Source organism: Uloborus diversus, chromosome 3 (assembly GCF_026930045.1).
Source record: "Uloborus diversus isolate 005 chromosome 3, Udiv.v.3.1, whole genome shotgun sequence".
NCBI classification, from domain to species: Eukaryota; Metazoa; Arthropoda; class Arachnida; order Araneae; family Uloboridae; genus Uloborus; species Uloborus diversus.
Window position 1 is genome coordinate 161928055 of NC_072733.1, and position 21592 is coordinate 161949646.

Sequence of the window (21592 nt, forward strand, 5' to 3'; positions counted from 1 at the left end):
TTTTCAAATCCCTTGGTGCACTTTATTGGCACTGTGTGGACAATAACGGTTATCAGTTTAAACATTGTGTTCATGATTCTTCAATTACATTTGTCTTCTGTATTCAAAGCTGCTCCATTTCACTCTATGTCCATGAACAATGTTTTTCTCATCATTCAAAGTGTGAGTACATTTTTTGATACACCCTGTATGTATGTTATATTTATGTAATCCTGTATAGATATATATATGTGTACCTTTTAAATGTTTGTTCATTCAGATATTTTTTCTTAAAGTTATAGTCTTTCTTTTTTCTTTTTAGTTGTAATGTTTTGTATTATTTCATATGAACTAAAGCACATTTTTTTCCAGGAATACTTGTCTCAGAAGTTGCTTAGAGAATTGCAAAAATTATCAATCTTCTGTGGAAAATTTCATTCCTTGGTTGCTTTCTCAAGAAGAGAAAATAAAAGAGCTGAAACCAATCAGTTTGAAGAGAGACATTTTGAGCAAACAAATCAAATCTTTACAAGTATGAGTGAACTAATTTATAAAATTTTAGTGTGCCATACTTTGTGTTTTAATAGTTTCATTCAAAAATGAATGTTTTAATGTAATTTTTAGTTTTTAAAGTTTTGTGAAAAATTATGATTTTTTTAAGCTGGTGAAAGTAAAGTTTTGCTTTTTGTAAAATGTTACTGAAGCCAAACAGTTTTTTCTTCAGTTTTCTTGATTAGGTTCGCACAAAATTCATTCATTCAACCTTGGATGCCTAGTTTGATCTATTTTATTCTGCTGTTGTAATCACAATGTATTCACACACACATATATCTATATATCTATATCTATATATATATATATATATATATATATATATATATATATATATATATATATATATATATATATATATATATTATCTTTTCCTATTTAATAGCTGTTTGCAATTTTCCTTTTTATCATCATTAATTTTATATAATTTGTTTAATATTTGAAATTTTGTTTGCTTAATTTTATATTTACTTGGCTTTTTAGTTTTGCTGCGTTGCGCATCTATGGGCTTTTGGTGTGGTCATTTCAATATTTTTCACTTTTATTATTATTATTATATATATATATATATATATATACACACATCATTCAGCCGTTCTCTAATATTTGTTTCCATATTGTTCTAAACATTATTCACAACTGTAGTCCTAAACATAATTTTTTATTGTGAACCATCCAAATCAAAACTTTTTATGCACTGGATGTGCATATCAATTTTTTATAAAATGTAAAGAATACTTAGAAATTTAGCTATAATTTTATAGAAAATTAATCTAAAGGGTACTAGTAATAGTAAATTTTTCTATTTGAGTTTTCCGCATATTTATGATGATCAACATTGAGTTTTGCTTTGGTTTTCTGATATGTATGATGAAAAAGCATTATTAAAGTTGCAAGCATGTGTTGAATATCATTCTATTAAAAATAGTTTTTTTTTTTTTTTGCTGTTTGAAACAGTCTTAGTAAAAGTTCTTTCTGTAAGGTCTAAATATTGCTTCATACTTTGCTTCCTATATGCTTTGATTTAAATGTGCGGCACTTTTCCTTATGAAAAAAAAAAACTCGGGTATTTGTTTCTCTTTAGTGTTACAATAATATATGTCGCTGAAAACTTTGTACAAAACATGTTGTTCTTTGCAAAAGTTATTACACATGCTGTCTTTGTATTAGATATAAGGTCAGAAGGATTGATATATCTTACAGAAAAATAACCTGAACAATGTTTTGGAAATCAATTTGTCAATAAAAGTAATAGATTTAAATTCTTTGGTAGCTTATTCTAGAATTGAATTACTTCAGATACATTACTTGGTTTATAATGTTCTATTGCTTTACCTGTGTGAGTCAAGTTTAAGTCTGAGTAATCAAGTTTTTTATTTTTTTTTTATTTTTTTAAATTTAATCTAGATATTGAAAAGTGATTTATCAATCCACCTGCAACAATTCGAAAGTATTAAAAATCTTGGAGAAAGTATTTTAGCTTCTTGTGAGTCAGATAAGGACGTTATTAAAAAGCCCTTAGAGGAATTAATAAGAAAATGGAAAACTATTAACACAGGTAATGTTTAATTTGTTTTAGTTGTATTATGTGAGAATATACAATTTTTGTGCCCTGAAGTGTCTGGTTCTTCTGTTTTTGTTTAGCATACTTCAGTCTGTGTTTTGAAAGTTTTGTTTAATTTCATTAAAAGTTTGGAATACACACTCAGTTATGTTTCTGTATATGTGTGTGTTCTTATGCTTAAATTGAGTTCTTGTTATAGTTGATTTGAAGTTGATCTGAGAAATTTGCTTAGCTTCTAGTAACAATGTTAATTGTTAATATTTCAAGTTGTAAGTGTTTTTTTTTCTTTCATGAATGTTAATTTTTTTAAAAATCAGACTTGTTATTCTATGTGTTATTACCAGGGTTCGTACGGGTCATGGAAATCCTGGAAAGTCATGGAAAAAAAATAAACAAATTTCAGACCTGAAAAAGTCATGGAAAATTAATATTTTCATTAAAAGTCATGGAAATTTATTTCAAGTCATGGAAAAATGTCTTGGGTAGTAAGAAAGTAACAATAGCTAAAAGTGCAATAGAAATACTGAGTGATTTAGTAATATTGCATATAAATTGAACGATCTCGAAAACAAATCCGAGTTTTGGAATCCAATTTCATCCACTTCTGTAACAGCCGCTCGCCTATTTTCATTATGTGATTTTACTACTGAGGCATCACTAATTTTGAATTCACCATCATTTTCAGCACTTCTTCAATTTTATATTCTGTAGTAGTAGACATGCACGTTCTTGATTTTGCCACGCCCCCTCAAAAAGTGCAATTAAATTGCATCCAAGTTTGTTTCAACTACTTGTAAAAATTCATTAATAATTTCATCAGAGTTTATCTTAATATGTTGAAGGCTTTAGAAATTGAAGACTTTAGTCAGGCAATAGAACATGAAAATAGAGGAATAATAATATTCTAAAGCAGTGATGCCCAATATACAGATTGCAAAACTGATTATTGTGGCCAGTTGAAATATCTGGTTTAGAAAAATGAATTTACTGAAAAATGTGGCTTTACTTTAATGACCAAATATACAGTCGAGTTACATGGGTGATTTGTGCACTATTGACACCCAAGGGCAATGTTTTTATGAAGTGAATTTATTTTTGGAAACTTAGTAATAATAACTCATTCAATTTTTGACCCATTATTACTATTCTGCCTTATTTATTAAATATTTATTAGACATTTAAACATCAGTGTATTACATTTCACTATATTTTTACTTTACTTGGATTTATATGCTAAATACAAACAAGACTAATTTATTAGTTTTTGCAATGTGCACTGATATTTTTTCATTCACAAGTGCTCAGTTGAGGTAGTGGCATTCATGTAAAAGTTTTTCTAAGGCTTATTTCCGAAAATTGGCAAGTTTGACATTAAATGGTACTATTCTCTTTGTGTAATAAGGTCATGAAAATTTTTATGAAGTCATGAAAACGTCTTGGAAAAGTCATGGAATTTTTTTATCCAAATTGAGTATGAACCCTGTATTACTTACAATGTGCTTTTTCTTTCTTTTCTTTTTTGTCTTGTTTTGGAGATACATGTATCGATTTTTTTCCATCTAGCTGTTAAAGAGCGAACACAAGTATTTGAAGACATGTCTCAGTATCTAAATGAATATGAAGAGAAAATCAGAGATTTACAGCATTCTCTTCTGAGGTTAGAGGATAAGCTAAGCTCACATGATTGCTTAGGAGATATTTCCAGGGATCCTATAGTGTTAGACAGGTTACAAGTAAGCTCCATTTTGCTTGTAATTTAATTCAAAAGCATTTAATATCATTTTTGCAAAATTAAGTTCTTTTACTAACATCTTAACAAATTTTTGTTTGATTAACAATTTTATGTTTGGTACTTTTTATTTTTTATTATTTAAGTTGTTTCATAGTACAGTAAACTAAACTGTAGATTATCTGCAAAGGGAATATCAGCATTGCAGATTATCCACAAGTCAATCAAGAATAAAGAAAATATATCTATTTTTGCGGCAAGAAACAAAAACCAATGACGGATTTGTTTCGAAAAATTGTAAAGTTCAAATTTTTACTTCATTTTTTGTTCTTTCTTCATCGTTTGTTACACTTGTTCTTTATTGATGTTATGTTCTACTGTGCATAAAATACAAACATTTTACTGTACTGTATAGAATTTCACTGCTTGTATAAAGTTTTATGTATCAGTAAAATAAGTTTTTGAGCAAGAAAAATCTCCTGCTTGTGGGTTATCAACAAACAGGAAGCAGGTTCATTCATTATCTGCGGTACCTGTGCAGCCCAATTCTATGGATAATCTGCAGTTTACTGTAATTAAATGAAAGTCTTATAACTGCCCTCTTAACATTAAGACCTCACTTATTCAATAACAAAATTGCAATTTTAAACTCTATAGAAATCAAATGTAATTGAGTATATTGTCAATAAACATTCATTTTAGGTTGCATAGATAATTTTTTTACTCTCCAAATTATGAAGTATTTCTTGCATAAAGAAGCATGAATATTTCAAAACTAAAAGCATTAGTTATTTTTTTGTTTTGCATTAAATAATTTAAAAAAACGGTTTTTCAAAAAAAAAAAATTAATTTTATATATAAGCAAGTGCCAATTTCCCTATTCTTTGAAAAAAAAAAAAAAAAAAAAACTTTTATGTTGTTTTTATCATTCTATTTTGTTTTAAATTTCAAGAAGACTGCATTATGACAACTAAATAGATTTTTAACCATTTTGTTAAAATTATATTATGGTGTGTCAGAAAATGGTTGATAAACATTTTATTATTTTATGCATTCAACAAATAATTTAATCACTTTTGCGTATTGATACATTTCTTGATTGGGGGAAGTATATAATATTGCCTTTCATGATAAAATAGTTTCAAGTTGTACTTGTAATTTATAGGAAATTTGATGCACTCTTTTTTTCTCAGTTGTGCAATAGCATAATTAGTTTCAAAATTCAGGGGGTTTTTTTCGTTAAAGTTGCGTTTATTTTTTTACTATCCTCATTTTGAATAATTTCTTTCCAAATCTATAATCCTGCTGTTTCTGAAAACATCAATGATATTGGTTTTAATGTTGCCTATCATGTAATTTTTAACATTGCCGAGTACTACCTGGTGGCATCAAGGCAATCAGATTACAAATCTAAGAAGGTTCTTCTGCCTTTATACAGAAACTTGATGAAACCTCATTTAGAGTATTCTGTTCAGTTTTGGTCTTCTTATCTCAAGAAAAATATTTCTTTATTGGAAAGGGCTCATAGTAGGGCTACTAGGCTAGTAAAGGGGCTTTCATATTTAGATTGATACCCAACTCCAAAGGCTTAATATGCAGTTGGAGCAAAGGAGAGTCAGAGGTGACTACTTCAGTAGCATTGTCTGTACTTAAAACAGCTTACTAGAAAAGGCTGTAATGAACTAGGGGGTAAATAGCTTTAAGTGACCCATTGATCTTCATTGAAGACTAATAAATTGATTAAGACCATCCTAACTGGCATAGAGCCTGCTGCTGGTCAATACACTTGTATTTATTAACTGATTAAAATAATATGGAAATTTAAGGTTTCGTATTAACTTTCATAAGTGTAAAAAACTGTATTTTTAAAGAGTTTAATGCTTTCAGTTGCACTCAAACCTGTTTTTGTGCGGCAAATAGAGACTGCAAAAAAAAGAATCACATAAATTTTATTTCCTAAACTTCATGAACAGCTGTAAAAATAGTTTTCGCAGCAAAAAGTTCTGCTAAATCACAAGATAAATAAATTAATAAATAAAATTACACAAAAAAATGGCACAAAAACAGGTTTGAGTGCACTCAATGATCAAATATTTTGTCTGCATTCTTAATTTGTAAAATTGTTGTAGATCCTTTTGAAAGAAACAGTAGACATGAAAAATGATTTTAAAGATGCAAAAGAATTTTTGAAGTTGGTTATTTCAAAAGCTGATGAGAATTCTGAGACATCAGAGATTATGAGCTCATTGTCTTCATTAGAAAAGAGACACCAGAGTTTGAAAAATGACTTGGAAGATAGATGCACAAGCCTTCGTAGTTCTCAAAAAGTTATTTCCGTCTTTACGGTAATAGTTGTCTTGTTTAAAGTGCTTCCTTTTTTAATGTGTAATTTATGCTTTAATTCTTACCTTAGTATATTAAAACTATGAAGCTTATAATTTTGGAGCTGAAAAAATAATCAATCCGTAATCTTTCTTATGTATTTCAGGAACATGTAAAGAACATTAAAGCTGAAATAAACAGCCTTGATGAGGAATTCGATCAAATGCGTCATGTTGCTCGTGATTCTCATGCCCTAGAAGAACAGTTAAAATTAATTAAGGTGATGATTTCATAAGTTTAGAGTTCTTACATTCTGCATTTTTAAATTTATGTCCTTTCATTGTCCTCAAAATTAAATTTAGTTTATTGTATGTGTAAAAAAAAAAGGCTTTAAAGTTATTACTCAACTATTTATGCAGTAAAAAGAAACATCGGGGAAAAGGTAAAAACTGGCTATTTTTCGTTCTTAGATATTTAATGGGTACTTATATTAATCTGAGGAACAATGTTGTTAACAAGAGAAACTAGAACATATTTGGCGCACATGAAAAAAAAATTATTTCTGCCAAAATATGGTTAAAATAAACAATAAATATAAATAGAGCACAAATCATCAAAGCCTTCATGTAATCTTTTTAGTGTCAAGAACTTATTTTATTTTACTTTTAGGTCCTGAAGCAGAGACTTACAATAGTAAAACAAAATTTTCTTAAAGCTGAGACAGAATGCCAAACTATAGTTAAACAAGATCATATACCTGAATCAAAAGGCTTCTCAGAACAGGTATTTTTTTTTTAGATTCTTTGATATTTTCTTCATCTTGTTTTTTTAAAGCCAAAAATCTTTCCTCTGATGACCATCTGTTTTATTTTTCATGCAAAATTTTGAGAATAGTGATTACTTAACATTAAAAGTCAAAGCAATTTTACTATGAAAACAGTTTTCTTTTAATGCTGAAGTAAATGTACAATCAATAACTAATTTCAGGTAAGACTGAAGGATTATTCCATGGTCAGAAACTAAAGCATAGATGTTCACTATTTTGTTGTTGTCATTGCATCTTTGTATTTTGCATTTAAAGGCTTTGAATTAAAATGAAAAGCTGTTTCAAATTTTAATAGCCTAGAGAATGCTTTTATTTCTGCTGTGCAGAATAAGGAGTTTTCTTATCTGCATAACTGTACAACTTATTATTTACTTTAAAAAAAGTGTGTGATTTATCCAGAATAATGCTTTACAAATCAGCATTTTAAAGGTCTTCTGTATTATAGGGTAGACTGACTAATAAATGAACACTTAAGTGTATTCTCATTTTCAAAAATTCATGGCATCGTTAAAAATTATAGTATCTGCCACATGACAGTAAAAACATGTTAAATGATGTATGTAGTTATTTTTAAAAAAATGGGAATCTTTATGCTAAAGCATCTAGGCTTTTTAGGGGGTTAAAATGAAAAAAAGCGTTAAACCCAGTGAATGAACACAGCGTTTTCTAGTCGTTTTCTTTCTGGAAATGGGTAGAAGGAAGTTACTACTGAGAAAAATATTTTGGAACCTTATTTTTTCATAAAAAATATGAGGTATTAATACAGCTTGTTTTATTAAAGAGCATATTTGTAAGTTGAAATAAGGCTTAAATTTTTTTAATACTTCCTATGCATAAAAGATTTTGTGAATATGCTTTTCCTGGTATATACATACTAATATGCATATACTGGAAGTATTTGAATTAATTATTATTTTTTGCAGATGAAGATTATTAGTAGACAGATAAATCGATTGGAAGAACACATGAAAGAACAAGAAATAATATTTGAGAAAACCTATACTCGACTTGAGACTTACCACAAAATGTATTCAACAGTCATAAAAGAACTAAATTCTTTCTTGAAAGAGGAAACTTCATACAAAGTTACTAGTGGAGATGTGGAAGCAATTCGATCACAGCAGCAAGCATTTAAGGTAAAGCTCCCAGCTGTTTGTCTGTTTCATGTTTATTTACTTTTCTCCCTTTTATATCATGCTTTATTTAATAAGTAATTCTTTTTTAGTTGTCTTGGATACGGTCAAATATCTTAAGTAACTGTTTTATATAATGAGTGCTGGTGTTCTTTAATCTACATATATCCTTACTTTATTTTTAATTACCAAAGCACTTGATTCTACATCATAGTCTTAAATCACATTTTCACCAGTTAAAAGACTTGTTTTTATCGAAATTTTTAGCTGTATTTAACGCATCCATTTCATGTTATTACAAATGTGACGACCAGCAACAGGCTCTTGGCTCTCTTAAAGCTATCCATCCCTTGCTCATTAACACTTCTTCTGGTAAGCTGTTCCAAGTGCCCACAACCCTACTAAAGTAGATTTTTTTCTTTATTTCCAGGTTAGCCTCAGAGTTGAATAGCTTAAAACAATGACCCCTCATCCTGCTTTCGGTGCAAAAATTTAATCCATTAACATCGCTCATTTTGAAAAATTTAAACAACTGAATCATGTCCCCTCTGATCCTCCTTTGTTCCAGGTTATACATATTAAGCCTATTAAGTCTGGTATCATAATCTAAATCTGAAAGTCCTCTTACTAGTCTAGTTACCCTTCTTTGGGCTTTTTCCAATACACAAATATCTTTCCTCAGATGAGGCGACCAAAACAGGACAGCCTACTCCAAATGGGGTCTTACTATACTCCTATATAAGGGCAGAAGAACTTCTTTAGACTTGTTTGAAATAGATGTATTGATAAACCCAAGCATCTTTTTGGCTTTGTTACTAGCTATGCTGCACTGTTGACTAAACTTTAAATCCTGACTTATTAAGATGCCCAGATCAATAACATTTTCTGCCTGACTAATGATTGAACCCTGTAAACAATAACTCGTACGCTTATTTCTATGACCTAAGTGTAGCACTTGACATTTCCCTACATTAACTGCCATACCCCACTTATCTGCCCACTTAGTAATGTAATCTAAATCCTCTTGAAGCTGTTTTACCTGTTCCTCATTTTCTACAATCCTCATAACGTTTACATCAGCAGTAAAACAATTCATGCTTCCAGAAATATTCTCATTGATGTCATTCATAAAAATAATAAACAAGAGAGACCCTAAAACTGAATCCTGAGGAACCCCGCTTAAAACATCACTCCATTTAGATTGACTTCCCCTCATAACTACTCTTTGTTTCCATCCAGTCAGCCAATTTCTAACCCAAAGTAAAGTTTTTCCTCCTATTTCTATATCAGCTAATTTGCTGAGATGAGCAACATGTGGTACCTTATCAAAAGCTTTTTGAAAATCAATATAAACAACATCCATACACTTCTTGTTATCTAAAGCCAAGATAAACTTGTCGTAGAAATGCAATAAATTATTAGCACACAATTAACCTTTCCTGAACCCATACTGCAAACTAGTCAACAGACTATTAGTCTCTCTATGTGATAGTAGTGTGCATGGGCGTCGCTGGTTCTTCTTTATTGAGGGAGACGATTGATGTAATGCAGAACAATCACCAAGGGGTTATACCCCCCCCCCAGTTTTTGAAAACGGGAACTTTAACTTAGTGATGTAAAAAGAAATGGAAAGACTTCCATCTAAAAACTAAAAAATGAAAAGAATGAAATATTAAATATAAGTAAGAATTAAATAAATACCTGGTTCTGAAAATTAAAAGACGAAACAAAATTCATAGCCACAAATTTTCAGGTAATAGCAAGCATGTGTTTCGGAGTTACAAGAAACCCTTTTTCTATCTTAAGGAAGGGAGTTTATGGATAGCTCATTTTTATCGGTCGTGTTTGTTCATCAACATGATTTCTGTATATTATCTGTGAAATTTTTTCAGCATTCAGTTAAAAATGTTTAAACAATAAAAATCGATTAAAGCGGATTTTTTGCAAATTTTGTAGGAACAGTATTAATGAAAGAGCATTTTTCTTTGAAAAAATTAAATCTACTTTTGTTGATAAAAATAATTTTTTGAAAATACAAGCGAAATTTACTATAAAGGTTTTTTTTTTAAATTGATGTTCCCATTCGGGAACGTTGACGTTCAAAATGCTAAAAATGAGGTCAAAAACCGTTTCAAATATGCGTATTCTTAACGTTTCAATAAGATAACTGAAAATTAAAAGTTAGTCTCTGAATGAGAATTTTATCCCGTTAAAAGCAAAGCAAACAATATATTTGAAATCTTGGACCCCGTGGATAAAATAGTTGAGCGCATCAAGAAAAAATACTAGAATAGAAAAATATTCTTTTAAATCGGTTTTTATCTTTTGAAAGATAAGGAAGAACAAATTGATTCATTTCTAGAAAAATAATGGCAAAATAAGTCGAACGATTCAATTTCCAAAGAAATAAAAATATAATTAACAATGTACGTGAATTCACACATTGACCTATAATACACCAAAAAGCCATTTTCTTTGAAATAACAAATTAAATCAAAACTTTATATCTTTCACTTTTTTTTTATAGTCTTATATCAAAGTTCATTTTGTAAATGAATTTGATTATCTAGAGAGAATTATTTAGATTTTAGATCTAAATTAGACGCGCAAGGAAGGGGCATTTTCCTCATATTTAGGTTTATAAAAACTAAAAGTTAAAAATTCAGCTTTTATTTAGGTTTTATAATTCTTTGGATATTTTATAAGCCTAGATTAGTATTAATAATTTTGATCAATGACTGGGAATTAAGTAATTTTTTATCGCTACATCAATATATTTAAATAAATAAAACTTAAATTTTATGCTAATAACAATACAATAAAATATAATTTTAAAAGAAATTTCTTAAGGGTTCTCATTGCTGCGACATCTGCCCCGGTAGATTTTAAAAACTGGTACAATTTTTTTTTATTTTTGGAAGTTTCAAAGCTAGTAATGTTTCAAGAATGCAATATTTTGAAGCAACTAAAGTTGTTCATATAATTATTAACTTTATATAATTTAATTTAACTTATTTATTTCTTGGGAACTTTCAAGTTAAATAGAATATATTATCAATTATATTGCACAGTGTCTGGTTCCAAGGGTTCAGCGCACAAACTTTTTAATTAAATAAAATTTTCCACTAGATTTTGTTGTATGGTACAGTTGTGTATAACTTAAGGACAATAATTTATAAAATTATAATTGTAAAAATGAATGTTCTCAACATAAATTATTCTATGCTGAAGCTGCCGAGTCACACCTCATGATTCGACCAGGCCGAATGCTTCATTCAATCCCTTCTTTGTAGTGCGGTTTTTACTACAAAGAAAAAAAACCCATATAATTTGTGAACCATTTTAAATTTACCATTAATTCGGAATTCCAACCAAACTTCGAGTTTTCAGTATTTATACCAGTAACGTCTTCCCTTCAGTAATGTACGCATTCATTTAAATGCAAATTTTACTGATGTTTATAACAATGAAATTTTCAAAATTTTTGCTACAAGAAACAAGAAAAGTTTTGAATTTTCAGAACTTATTAATTTTTAGTGCATTTCTGGTCACTTTTCTTGCAGGCCAAAAGATAATCAAAGAACGAAATTAATATATTTCTTCTATGGTGGAGAGGGAGAGAGAAACCAGAATCCTCTCTTCAATTGTCATATATTTTAGAAGTAATGTAATGTATTAGAAAAATATGGATAAAATATTTTATGTTGTGAACTGTCAATAAATAGTAAAATACTTTTATTTTCATGTGGTCAAAAATTTATACTATCAATAGCGCAATATCATTATTTTCGACTGATTTGTTCTTCTATTAACTTAGCTCGTAGCAAGTTGATGAAAGCTATGAAAAATAAAAAACCGAAAACTTTCTTATAATATTCGCTTTTTCGACAAAGGCTTATTTTACCAGTGAAAAAAGATAGGAAAAAAACTCATTTTAAAATTATTCATTTGAGTGAAAAACCCAAACAGCTTTGTAAACGAATACATTTCAAAACCGTTTTAAGGTTCATGTTTAAGCTAAGAGAAAACATAAGAAGAGAAAAAATACCTGATACCAATTTTAAACTCTAGTGACGATGGCGCTAAAAGATTCGAGGGCCCCCCCTAAAGGGAGCAGAAATTTGAGAAGTATTTTTCTAATGAGGGTGTCTTCAAATATTTTTTGAGAGAGCCTCCAATAGCTGTACATTGCAATGCCTTTTTCTACGGGAAAAAAAGCAGAGCAGTACTTACCATAAAAGAATTAAAATGGGCCTTGAAATTTTGGAGAAATTAAAAATGATGGTAAATTCGAATTATAGATTTTTTTTGTCCAAAGATTGCTGTTTGAATTTCAAACAGTTGTGTTTGGATAGAAAATAACATATACTTTTTGCAGGGGACAGATTCGACCTTGATCTCAATTCTGAGAAAAAAAATTTCTTCTAAGACCATGTGATTGATCAAGGGAAGGATACACGAAGCGAACCCTAATAAAGATTTATCACCCCCATCCGAGTGGTCAGAAAAATGGTGGGGGGACGTGGGGGACTTGAATGGTGGATCATCGTTTTAATGAGTTTTGTTAGTAGGAGATTAGGAGTAAGATACAGAAAATAAGAAAAAGATGTAGAGGGCAAAAACGGCGAGAAAGTAAACGGACAGCGAACAGTGTGGAAATCAACTGAATTTCAGATGGTCCTCAAATGTTATAGATAAGGCAATTTTTGCTGGACAAGGGGTGCCATTTTCTGTTCGTTTTCTTGGTAGATCAGCACCCCTATTTTGGTCCAAAATCTTTTCTTATTTTTTTTTTTTTGTCACAAATGATTAAGACCAGAATTTTTTGTATGCGCATTTATTGTTCTCAAATATTGAGGGGGACTTTTGACGAGTTCAAAATATTGAGGGGGACGTGTCCCCTCTGTCCCCCCGTGCCAATGACGCCCATGGTAGTGTGATTTTTTATTTGGTGAATTTTGAAACAGCAATGTATTTTTAGGAATTCTGTGCAGAAAAAGTAATTCCTTTGAGCAAGCAAGTTACAGAGGTGAACAAATTAGGACAAGGTCTTGTGCAATCTGCCACCACTGGAGTTAACACTGATGAATTAGAACAGCAATTGGAAAAAATCAATGAGTCATGGAACATATTGCAAGAATCAGTGAGTATTGTTTTTCTGATAGAAAATTCAATTAATTATTTCATTTATTTATTTATTTTGCAAAGTTTCAATTTTAAATTTTCATTTGTGTTATTTTAAATTTCAAGTACTTGAATACAACTAGAAAAAAGTCTGCCCAAAAAGAGTCAACTGAGTCTAATTCAAGGTTCACTTTGTGGTTTGTCTTTAATATACATATCAAAACTTAATGTGATGTAGTACACTTTTGAAACTTTTCATGCCTTCACAAGTGACCTCAATTTCTGGAAAATTCTTGCACTAACACCATAGTTACAACTTTTGAACTTAAGCTGTGCTTACCCTTATCCAAAGAATTTCAATTCATTAAAATTTTCATTTACCATGAGTCTAGTTCTTATTTTTAACAAATGTTAAAAATACAGTTTCTATCTGCTGCATTCAGGATTAAACAAAATAGTATATGCAACATGAAAGATGCTCCCAGGTTGGCATACGGTTAAGCATTGGCATCATATGCTCAAGATCTTGGGTTCAAACCTGGCTTCAGTTAGTGTCTTTTCAAGACTCAGAATGTCATCGGCATTCATATTGCCCAATTACATGTATGTTTAATATTCCCGGAGTATATATTTGGCTTGCATAATGTTGTCTAAATTAAGCTCCTTAGTCCTCATGCTACTATGCATTGTGAGAGCCCAGCGTCTTGACTTGCAACGCATATTATTAAATAGATGTTACAATTTTTGTGTAATGTAATATGACTTATTTTTACATTCTAACCAAGGGTTGAACTAGCTTCTGGTGTTGGAGGAGATTAATATTTGAATATGAACAGATCACGTAAATCAGTGTCTCTGGGGGAAGGTGTTTGTGCACCAAGGTTCTCCCACGATGAAATTATATCTTTTGTCAAAAAAATTTTCTTTACATGCTGATTTCTCTATGTGTGTGTGTGTGTAACTGTATTCATATACCTTTCTTTGCATTTGCTAAATTTGCTACAATAATGATATAGTACATTTGTCTCATTTTGCCTACAAATATTTTCCCTCTTGTTTAACATGCTAGAGAAAAGTAGCACAGCTTTTATGCAATCACTTCTAATCGATTGAAAAGAAGAAACCCTGTTTGTTTCCCAAGTAAAAAGTTCCTTTTACGCAAACGGAAAAAGTATTCATCTTTTTTTCTGTCTGATATTAAACTAAGAGCAACTTAGTAAAGTGACAACATTTTTAGGTTTCTAATTTTTGGCTTTTTATTGACTCAATCTATAAAACAATCAAGGAAAAATATGTGCACTTATCTTTAATCGTTTCAAATTAGCCAGTTAAATCAATACAAAGTTATGTAGAAAACAAATCAAGCTGAAATACATTTTTTATGAATTAACAATTTCTTGCTTTTTAGAAGTTATTGAAAACGAAAGTGAGTGGAAAAAAATTGCGTACCTTAGTTTAGTACTATAAACTTAGTCACACAATTGATAATAATGAGCAGTATTTTTAGCAGTATGACACATTGAAAGCACAAGATACAATGCTTAAGTATTGAGAAGGAAATATTCTTACAAACACATATTTTCTTCTTGCTCCTGCCCTGTTATCTTTCTTCCCTTGTATAAAAAATATTTTTGCTTATGTTTCTTCTAACATCTATAATTTATCAATTGTGTTCACCCATAAAAGGCCAATGGCAAAATGGTTGCTTGTAACTACAACACATGTATGTGCCTGAAAAATAATTTGTAGGTTTATGCATTTTCATGCTGTTATGTTCATTTTCCACACTAATGCAGGTTTATGCATTCTTATGTTGTTATTATGCTCATTTTCCCTACTAATGCAGGTTTATGCATTCTCATGCTGTAGTTATGCTCATTTTCCATATTAATGCAGGTTTGCATTCTTGTGCTGTTATTATATTCATTTTCCATACTAAAGTAAATGTTTTATTCCAAATGCAAAACTAAGTTTTTTTTTATTTGCTATTGCATTTAAAAATTTTCCTAAAAAGGAAAGCCCCAACCCTGTGCAATTCCTCTTTGTAAACTTGTTCTGTAAGGTAAAAGAAGCACCGGAACAAATCTTACCTTAGGTGCACATAAGTAGAAACTGGGAAAGCGGAGACTATCCTCCACCGAAATTTCTTGAAATCAAAGTCTTGAAAACATAGTTTTAGGATATCTTTGGTTACATTAAGAGGACTCATGACCCCTACAACTGTTTGAATCCACACTCGATTCTAACTGAATTCGGTGTTTTGCTTGTTCATTAAGGGCTCGGAGGAAGTGTTACTCATAAGTATAATTATTCAAATAAATGGACTTATACAGTGAAGCACCATTTATACATTTCTCTTTTATACGTTTCTATCAATTATACATTTTTTAAATTGGTCCCTGCAGAGTCGAATACACATTAACCAACACCTATTATACTTTTATTTTTTCATTTGTACGCTTTTTCATACAGTCCTTTCAAAAACGTATAAACAGTGCTTCTATGTATATATTATGGCTCAACTCTTATGGTTAGAACTATTTTTGATATGTTTCTGGTGTCAAACAAAGACTGTACATTATTTTAGCCATGGAATGGTACATATTTAAAATATTTTTTTTTCATAGATAAATGAGCGAGAAAAAAGACTGGACATGGCTTTGCTCCAATCTGGAAAATTTCAAGAAGCTTTAACTGGTGTCGAAAAATGGTTGCGTGACACAGAAGAAATGGTTTCTAATCAAAAGCCACCATCTGCTGATTTTAAAGTTATCAAAGCTCAGGCCCAAGAACAGAAGGTATATGTAGTAGCGTCACTATTGGGGCAATCTGCTCTGGTTGGCATGCTTTGGGGATCTAAATGGATTTAAGAATTTATAAAAATATAAATAACTCAGGTCTGAAAAGTGTCCTCAATATATTTTAAACTAAACTTAATCAATCAAACATTATATATTTTATTTTTTATAATAAGTTTATCATACATCTACTTAAAAAATCACTTCCTTACATTTCTATTTAAAAAATTTATAAACTGTGTAGATAAACATCACACACTTTTCCGTAAAGTCAGAATGATTTTCCTCATTTATAGTGTTTTTTAGAACCTTTGATTTTGAGACGCCTATTGATAAATGCATGTGTGTGTGGGCATATGGGAGGGGGGGATCTTTCCTCTTTCGTTTGAGATAGGGAAAAATATATGAAATAGGCAGTGCCAACATAACTAATTTATTTCATAGAAAAATATAAATTTAAACTTATTTTAGCTTCTACCTGTACTATAAGATTAAATTAAATAGATTAATTTGGGATTGTATCTACCCTAACCTTTGTGTACATTGGTAAATGAACAAAACTGGTATTCAGTTTTTTTTAAATTTATTGTTTTAAGTCTTCAATTACCTATAACATTATTTAGCCATTTGTTATGTGCCCCCCCCCCCCTGGTTTTAAGTGTATAGTTTGTATTACTTGATTCCATCATAAACTCCAATATTATAATTACATACTATATAATCTGCAGATTATCAGTTTAAAAAGTGTTCAGTTTATAAGGTGCAGATTATGTGCTGCCACTGATTATCTGTAAATTTTTTCCCCCAACAACATTGAACATAATACACTGCTCGACATTGAAAATGCAACACCAAGAAAAAGTGTTCAGAAATTTATGCAAATTTTGGAGTAGATGTACATCACTGAGTTATGTAAATTATGTGAAATGCGCAGCTCTCCGACGCAATTGAAGTAAGATATAAGGGAAGGAACTTGCAGAATGGGCAATATTCGTGTCGTTATTTGTGACTGGGGAATTATCAGAGAAATTTTGTTTTTGTCTTGGAGGATACGTGTAACACGAGAGAATGTCAGGCTGCCCTCAATGAAGGCATTTCCAGCAGATAGACGATTTTACCAGAGGTATGGTGACTGAGAAGGAGAGGTTGGCCCATATGTCAAATCGCTGCTGATACCCACATGGATGCGAGCGCGGTGCATCAACTGTGCCGAAGATGGTTGGAACAACAAAATGGGGCAAGATTGAGGGGTGCAGGGGCAACCAGAGTGACATCAGAATGCGTGGATCGATGCATCCACTGACAAGCTGTAGCAGACCCACAAGTCACTTGTTCCTCGATTCTGCAGCAGGTGCAAGATACCCTGAATGTTCCTGTGCAAACCAGAACCATTTCCCATCGTTTGGTCGCATGTGGTCTGCAATCACGGCGTTCGTTAAGAAGACTGCCATTGACCCCACAACATAGACAGCAACGTTTAGTATGGTGCCGGACTAGAGTGACGTGGATGACAGAATGGTGAAATGTCATGTTCTCAGATGAATCCTGCTTCTGTTTATCAGTGATAGTCGCCACATACGTGTGTGGCGTCGACATAGTTACAGATCTAATCCAGCAGTAACTGTGGAAGGTCCCACCGCACGACAACGTGGCATAATGGTTTGGGGCGTAATTGCATACAATTCCATATCACTTCTAGTTCGTATTCAGGGCACTGTGACGGCCGAAGGATACTTGGATAATGTGCTGCGGTTGGTTGCAATCCCTTACCTTCAAAGGCTACTTAATGCAATATTTCAGCAGGATAACATTCAACCACACAGTGCTCGCATGTGCCAACATGCTCTCCAAGGCACACAGATGCTTCCCTGCCCACCATACTCTCCTAACCTGTCGCCAATCGAACATGTGTGGACGTGATTGGACGCCGTTTGCAGACTCTGTCCCTGCCTCGTTCAGAAGACGAACTGTGGCAAATAGTTGAAAAGGAATGGGGAGCCATCCTTCTGGACACCATCCGCACCCTTATTGACTCTGCCTAAACGTGTTTCTTCGTATATTGCTGCACGCGGTGGTCCTACATCCTACTGAGCCGATGCCGTTCTCGCTCTGTATTCTGCCTATCATTTAGAAATTAAGATCATTTATTATTCCTTGCTGTCTCTGTCTTTTTTTCCAAATTTCATCACTTTCTGACCACTCCTTCTTGGTGTTGCATTTTCAATGTCGAGCAGTGTATGTACAGTGAGACCAATAGAGACTGTTTCACTGCCTGTATGTTGTTTGTTTTACATAGCTTGAATGTTCCTCTTATGCTATTCAGGCTATATGAAAGAAACAACATACAGTTAAGGACGAAGTATTCATTTGCACTAGATTTGACTGTTTGCTGCTTTGTCTTGACTCTTTGTCTTTAAGTAATTAGGGTACTATAACCAGGATTTCAAGAAGAAATCGTTATTTTTTAGATTCATTTTGATTATACCTTAAAAGTTATTACTTCTTCCTGTTTTTGATTTAGTTGCCAAAACTGTATGTTTAATCAAAGCTTCTTTTTTTGTTACATCGTATTATCTGCGGATTATACTTTTTTTTTTCTTCTGGATGATTTTAGGGCCTGCAGATTATATGCCAATACAGATAATACCAGGAAAATACTTTACTTTTAAACCAGGTTTGTGATCAAATGCGGATTACGTATACATCTAGGGCAAGTTTTGCATAAAATATGTTCATAATTTATTTTCGTCTTCTAATGTATATTAGCTAACTTAAACTTTTGTTGCACCACATAGATAAAAATGGGTAGTTTCTGAAAATTGAATGAGCTTCAAGTGTACAGTGATTTCCGGAAGCAACACAGTGACGTTTTTGTGTTTAAAAGTTAAATTTTCGGAAGTACAGCCTTTCTGCCATTGGGGTGTTCATGAGTAACTTTTTTTTATCGCCCCGATTTTGACTAACTCTTTTAACTAAACAATAAAGAAATAGATGCAGACATTTCTGAAACGGTTATGTATTATCTACCCACTGTTTAATAGCTTTAATTACATTAAACAGCCTACTGTTCGAAAAGTATGGGAAAAACCAAATTCCGTATTTGCGAATTTTTTGTATAGTTGATTGCTAGTAAATTTTAGTTTGTTTTTTTTAAAACAGAGTGTAAGGAAGCAAAAAACGAAAGACCTGTACTTTATTGATGTTTGTTCAGAATAAAAGCAATAGATATCACGTTCTCGGAAACAAACCATTTTAAAAAGTTGTGAAAGCAATTTTTTTCATACATAAATATGACCATTGCTCATTCTGAATCATAAATTTGGTTATAAAATTTCATTTTCTTTTTTCTAGAGAGTTTCTTTGAAAAAAAAAAAGCTGGTAAAAGTTCCAATTTTTTTTTGAGCAATCACGATTGCTTATTGTTCTCATTTGACCGTTTTTGGTGTCCGTGCCTTTTTCAACTTAGACCAGAAGCACCACCGTCCTCTGCTGGCGGCACGGCGCGGCTGCTCTGGTTTTGAGCTACCCGCTTCTCCTGGTCGGAGGCGTCCATGTACTACACACATGCACGCTCACACACATACACACACACGACTTCACACACATACCCTCACACACGCCTACGTGCATACACACAGGTCTACGCACACACACAACTATGCACACGTAACCGTCCAGGAGGAGAGGCAGGCTGGGGGGGGGGGACAGGAGCCGTTTCTAGAAACAATAACTCCATTGAGTAGGGTCCTGTCTCAGTTCGTGATTGCGAAAAACATAATTTGAATTCAAAATTTCAGAACTCAAATTATTATTATTTTATTTTATTTTTAAATTTTGGAACAGTTTAACTGCAGGACTCTCATTTTTTTCTTTAAAAGTTTTGGCATAGCGCAGTACATAATTGTATCAGTAAATTATTTTTATTCTTTCTCAGGTACCAAAGAAATGTGTCAGATTATTCAGCATGTAATGTGTTTTCTTTTTTATGCATTTTAGCTTTGTTAATAGAAATGAGATTCAACTATAGAATTATATGTATGTCAGTTCTTGTAACACAATGATGAAAAATGATTTAAGTATTATTTTACCTTCAAAATTGAAGAGTATCTTTAACAAATTTTATTTCTCTGCTGTGCTCTCAACTTTCGTTTTACTTTTAAAATGTCATCCTATTTAGTATCTTCTAGAAAATTAAATTTGAACCTTATAAACTTTCAAGTTCAATTTTGTTATTGAAATTGTGTCTGAACACTCTAATTTTTGCTTTTAGCTTTTTCTTTGAAGTTTAATATTTCATCATCCTTATTAAAATAACAACAAGGAGCTAATTACTTTTAATTTTTATCAAATGATGCTCTCAAAATAATAATAATAATAATAATAATATATGCAATGAATTTTGAAGTTTATTACTATAAAATATTTTTAATTCAAGTAGTTTGAGAAATTTTGATTTATAATAAATATCTATTTAGTTTATTTGTTTAAAATTTTTAAAATGAGCTTCTTTCTCTGAATTTCTTTTTAATTGTTAGGCATAAGTATCAATAGCTTATAATTGTGATACTTCTGTTTTTAAAATTTTTATGACTTATTATATAGAATTCTATTGTGAATGGCGCAGCAGTAAAACAATGACATTATTTATGTTTCTATAACTGTGAACTACAGTCCCAGAAGTTTTTCATGCATATATTTTGAATATAGCTCATTGAATGTAATTAGCTTTTATTTTAATTTATTTAAACTCAGATGTTTATAATTGGATTACTTTTTACATTTCATCATAGTTCCTGAAGAAAATGTTATTGGATCGGCAAAACAGTGTTATTTCTTTGAAAGACATGGGTAGTGAACTAAAGCACAGTACAAAAACAGTTGATTTCGAAAATGCTGAAAGTTTAATGAAAAATATGACTGTAAGGTTTGAAAAACTTATCTCCTCTTCTGAGGAACGTATGACTGTTCTTGAAAAAACAATTCCTGTTGCACAAGAATTCCAAGTTTTATATACTTCTTTCCTTGAATGGACAGAAAAAATTGAAAAAAAACTTGTGTCAATGTCGACTATTCCTGTTGATGAGCAACAAGTTAAAGCAATGGTAATTGAGCACAAAGTAAGTACACAACTACATATTTATTTTCACAATTATAGTAATTTACATTCTTCTAACGTTTAGTCTATTTTGGACTTCCTTCCTGAACGAAATAAAAATTTCATATTTTGTACAGCAAATCTAATATTATGTAATTTATATGAAGGCTTTAAAGTTGTATCTTTGTCATGTGCTTGAAAACAATGATTACCATATTTTAGTGTGCTGATTAACAAATTACTCATTAGTCCTTAGGCTTAGGGAATCCCAATTTGAAAACAAAGCTGTGAAAAGTATTAGAAAGATGTTTGAAGGTAAATGAAATGTTTCATGAACATTCATTTCCAGTTCATTTTAAATTGCTGATGTCCTCCTCTTTCATTTATCCTTTATATTCTTATGGTAATTTGTCATTCATAAAATAAGCACTGCACCCTTGAACAAATGAGTAAATTGTTGAAAAGTGGCT

General features: G+C 31.2%; 1 protein-coding gene across 1 annotated transcript in view; it reads left to right on the forward strand.

Annotated features, from left to right (window-relative positions):
• Positions 1–21592, forward strand: part of LOC129219021 (microtubule-actin cross-linking factor 1, isoforms 1/2/3/4/5-like) — a 271646-nt gene that overhangs the window by 151309 nt on the left and 98745 nt on the right. Inside the window, 10 exon segments of the mRNA XM_054853341.1 lie at positions 352–511; positions 1939–2089; positions 3659–3828; positions 5954–6169; positions 6313–6426; positions 6816–6929; positions 7896–8108; positions 13087–13248; positions 15857–16027; positions 20818–21144. Of these exon segments, the coding sequence (XP_054709316.1) occupies positions 352–511; positions 1939–2089; positions 3659–3828; positions 5954–6169; positions 6313–6426; positions 6816–6929; positions 7896–8108; positions 13087–13248; positions 15857–16027; positions 20818–21144 (1798 nt within the window).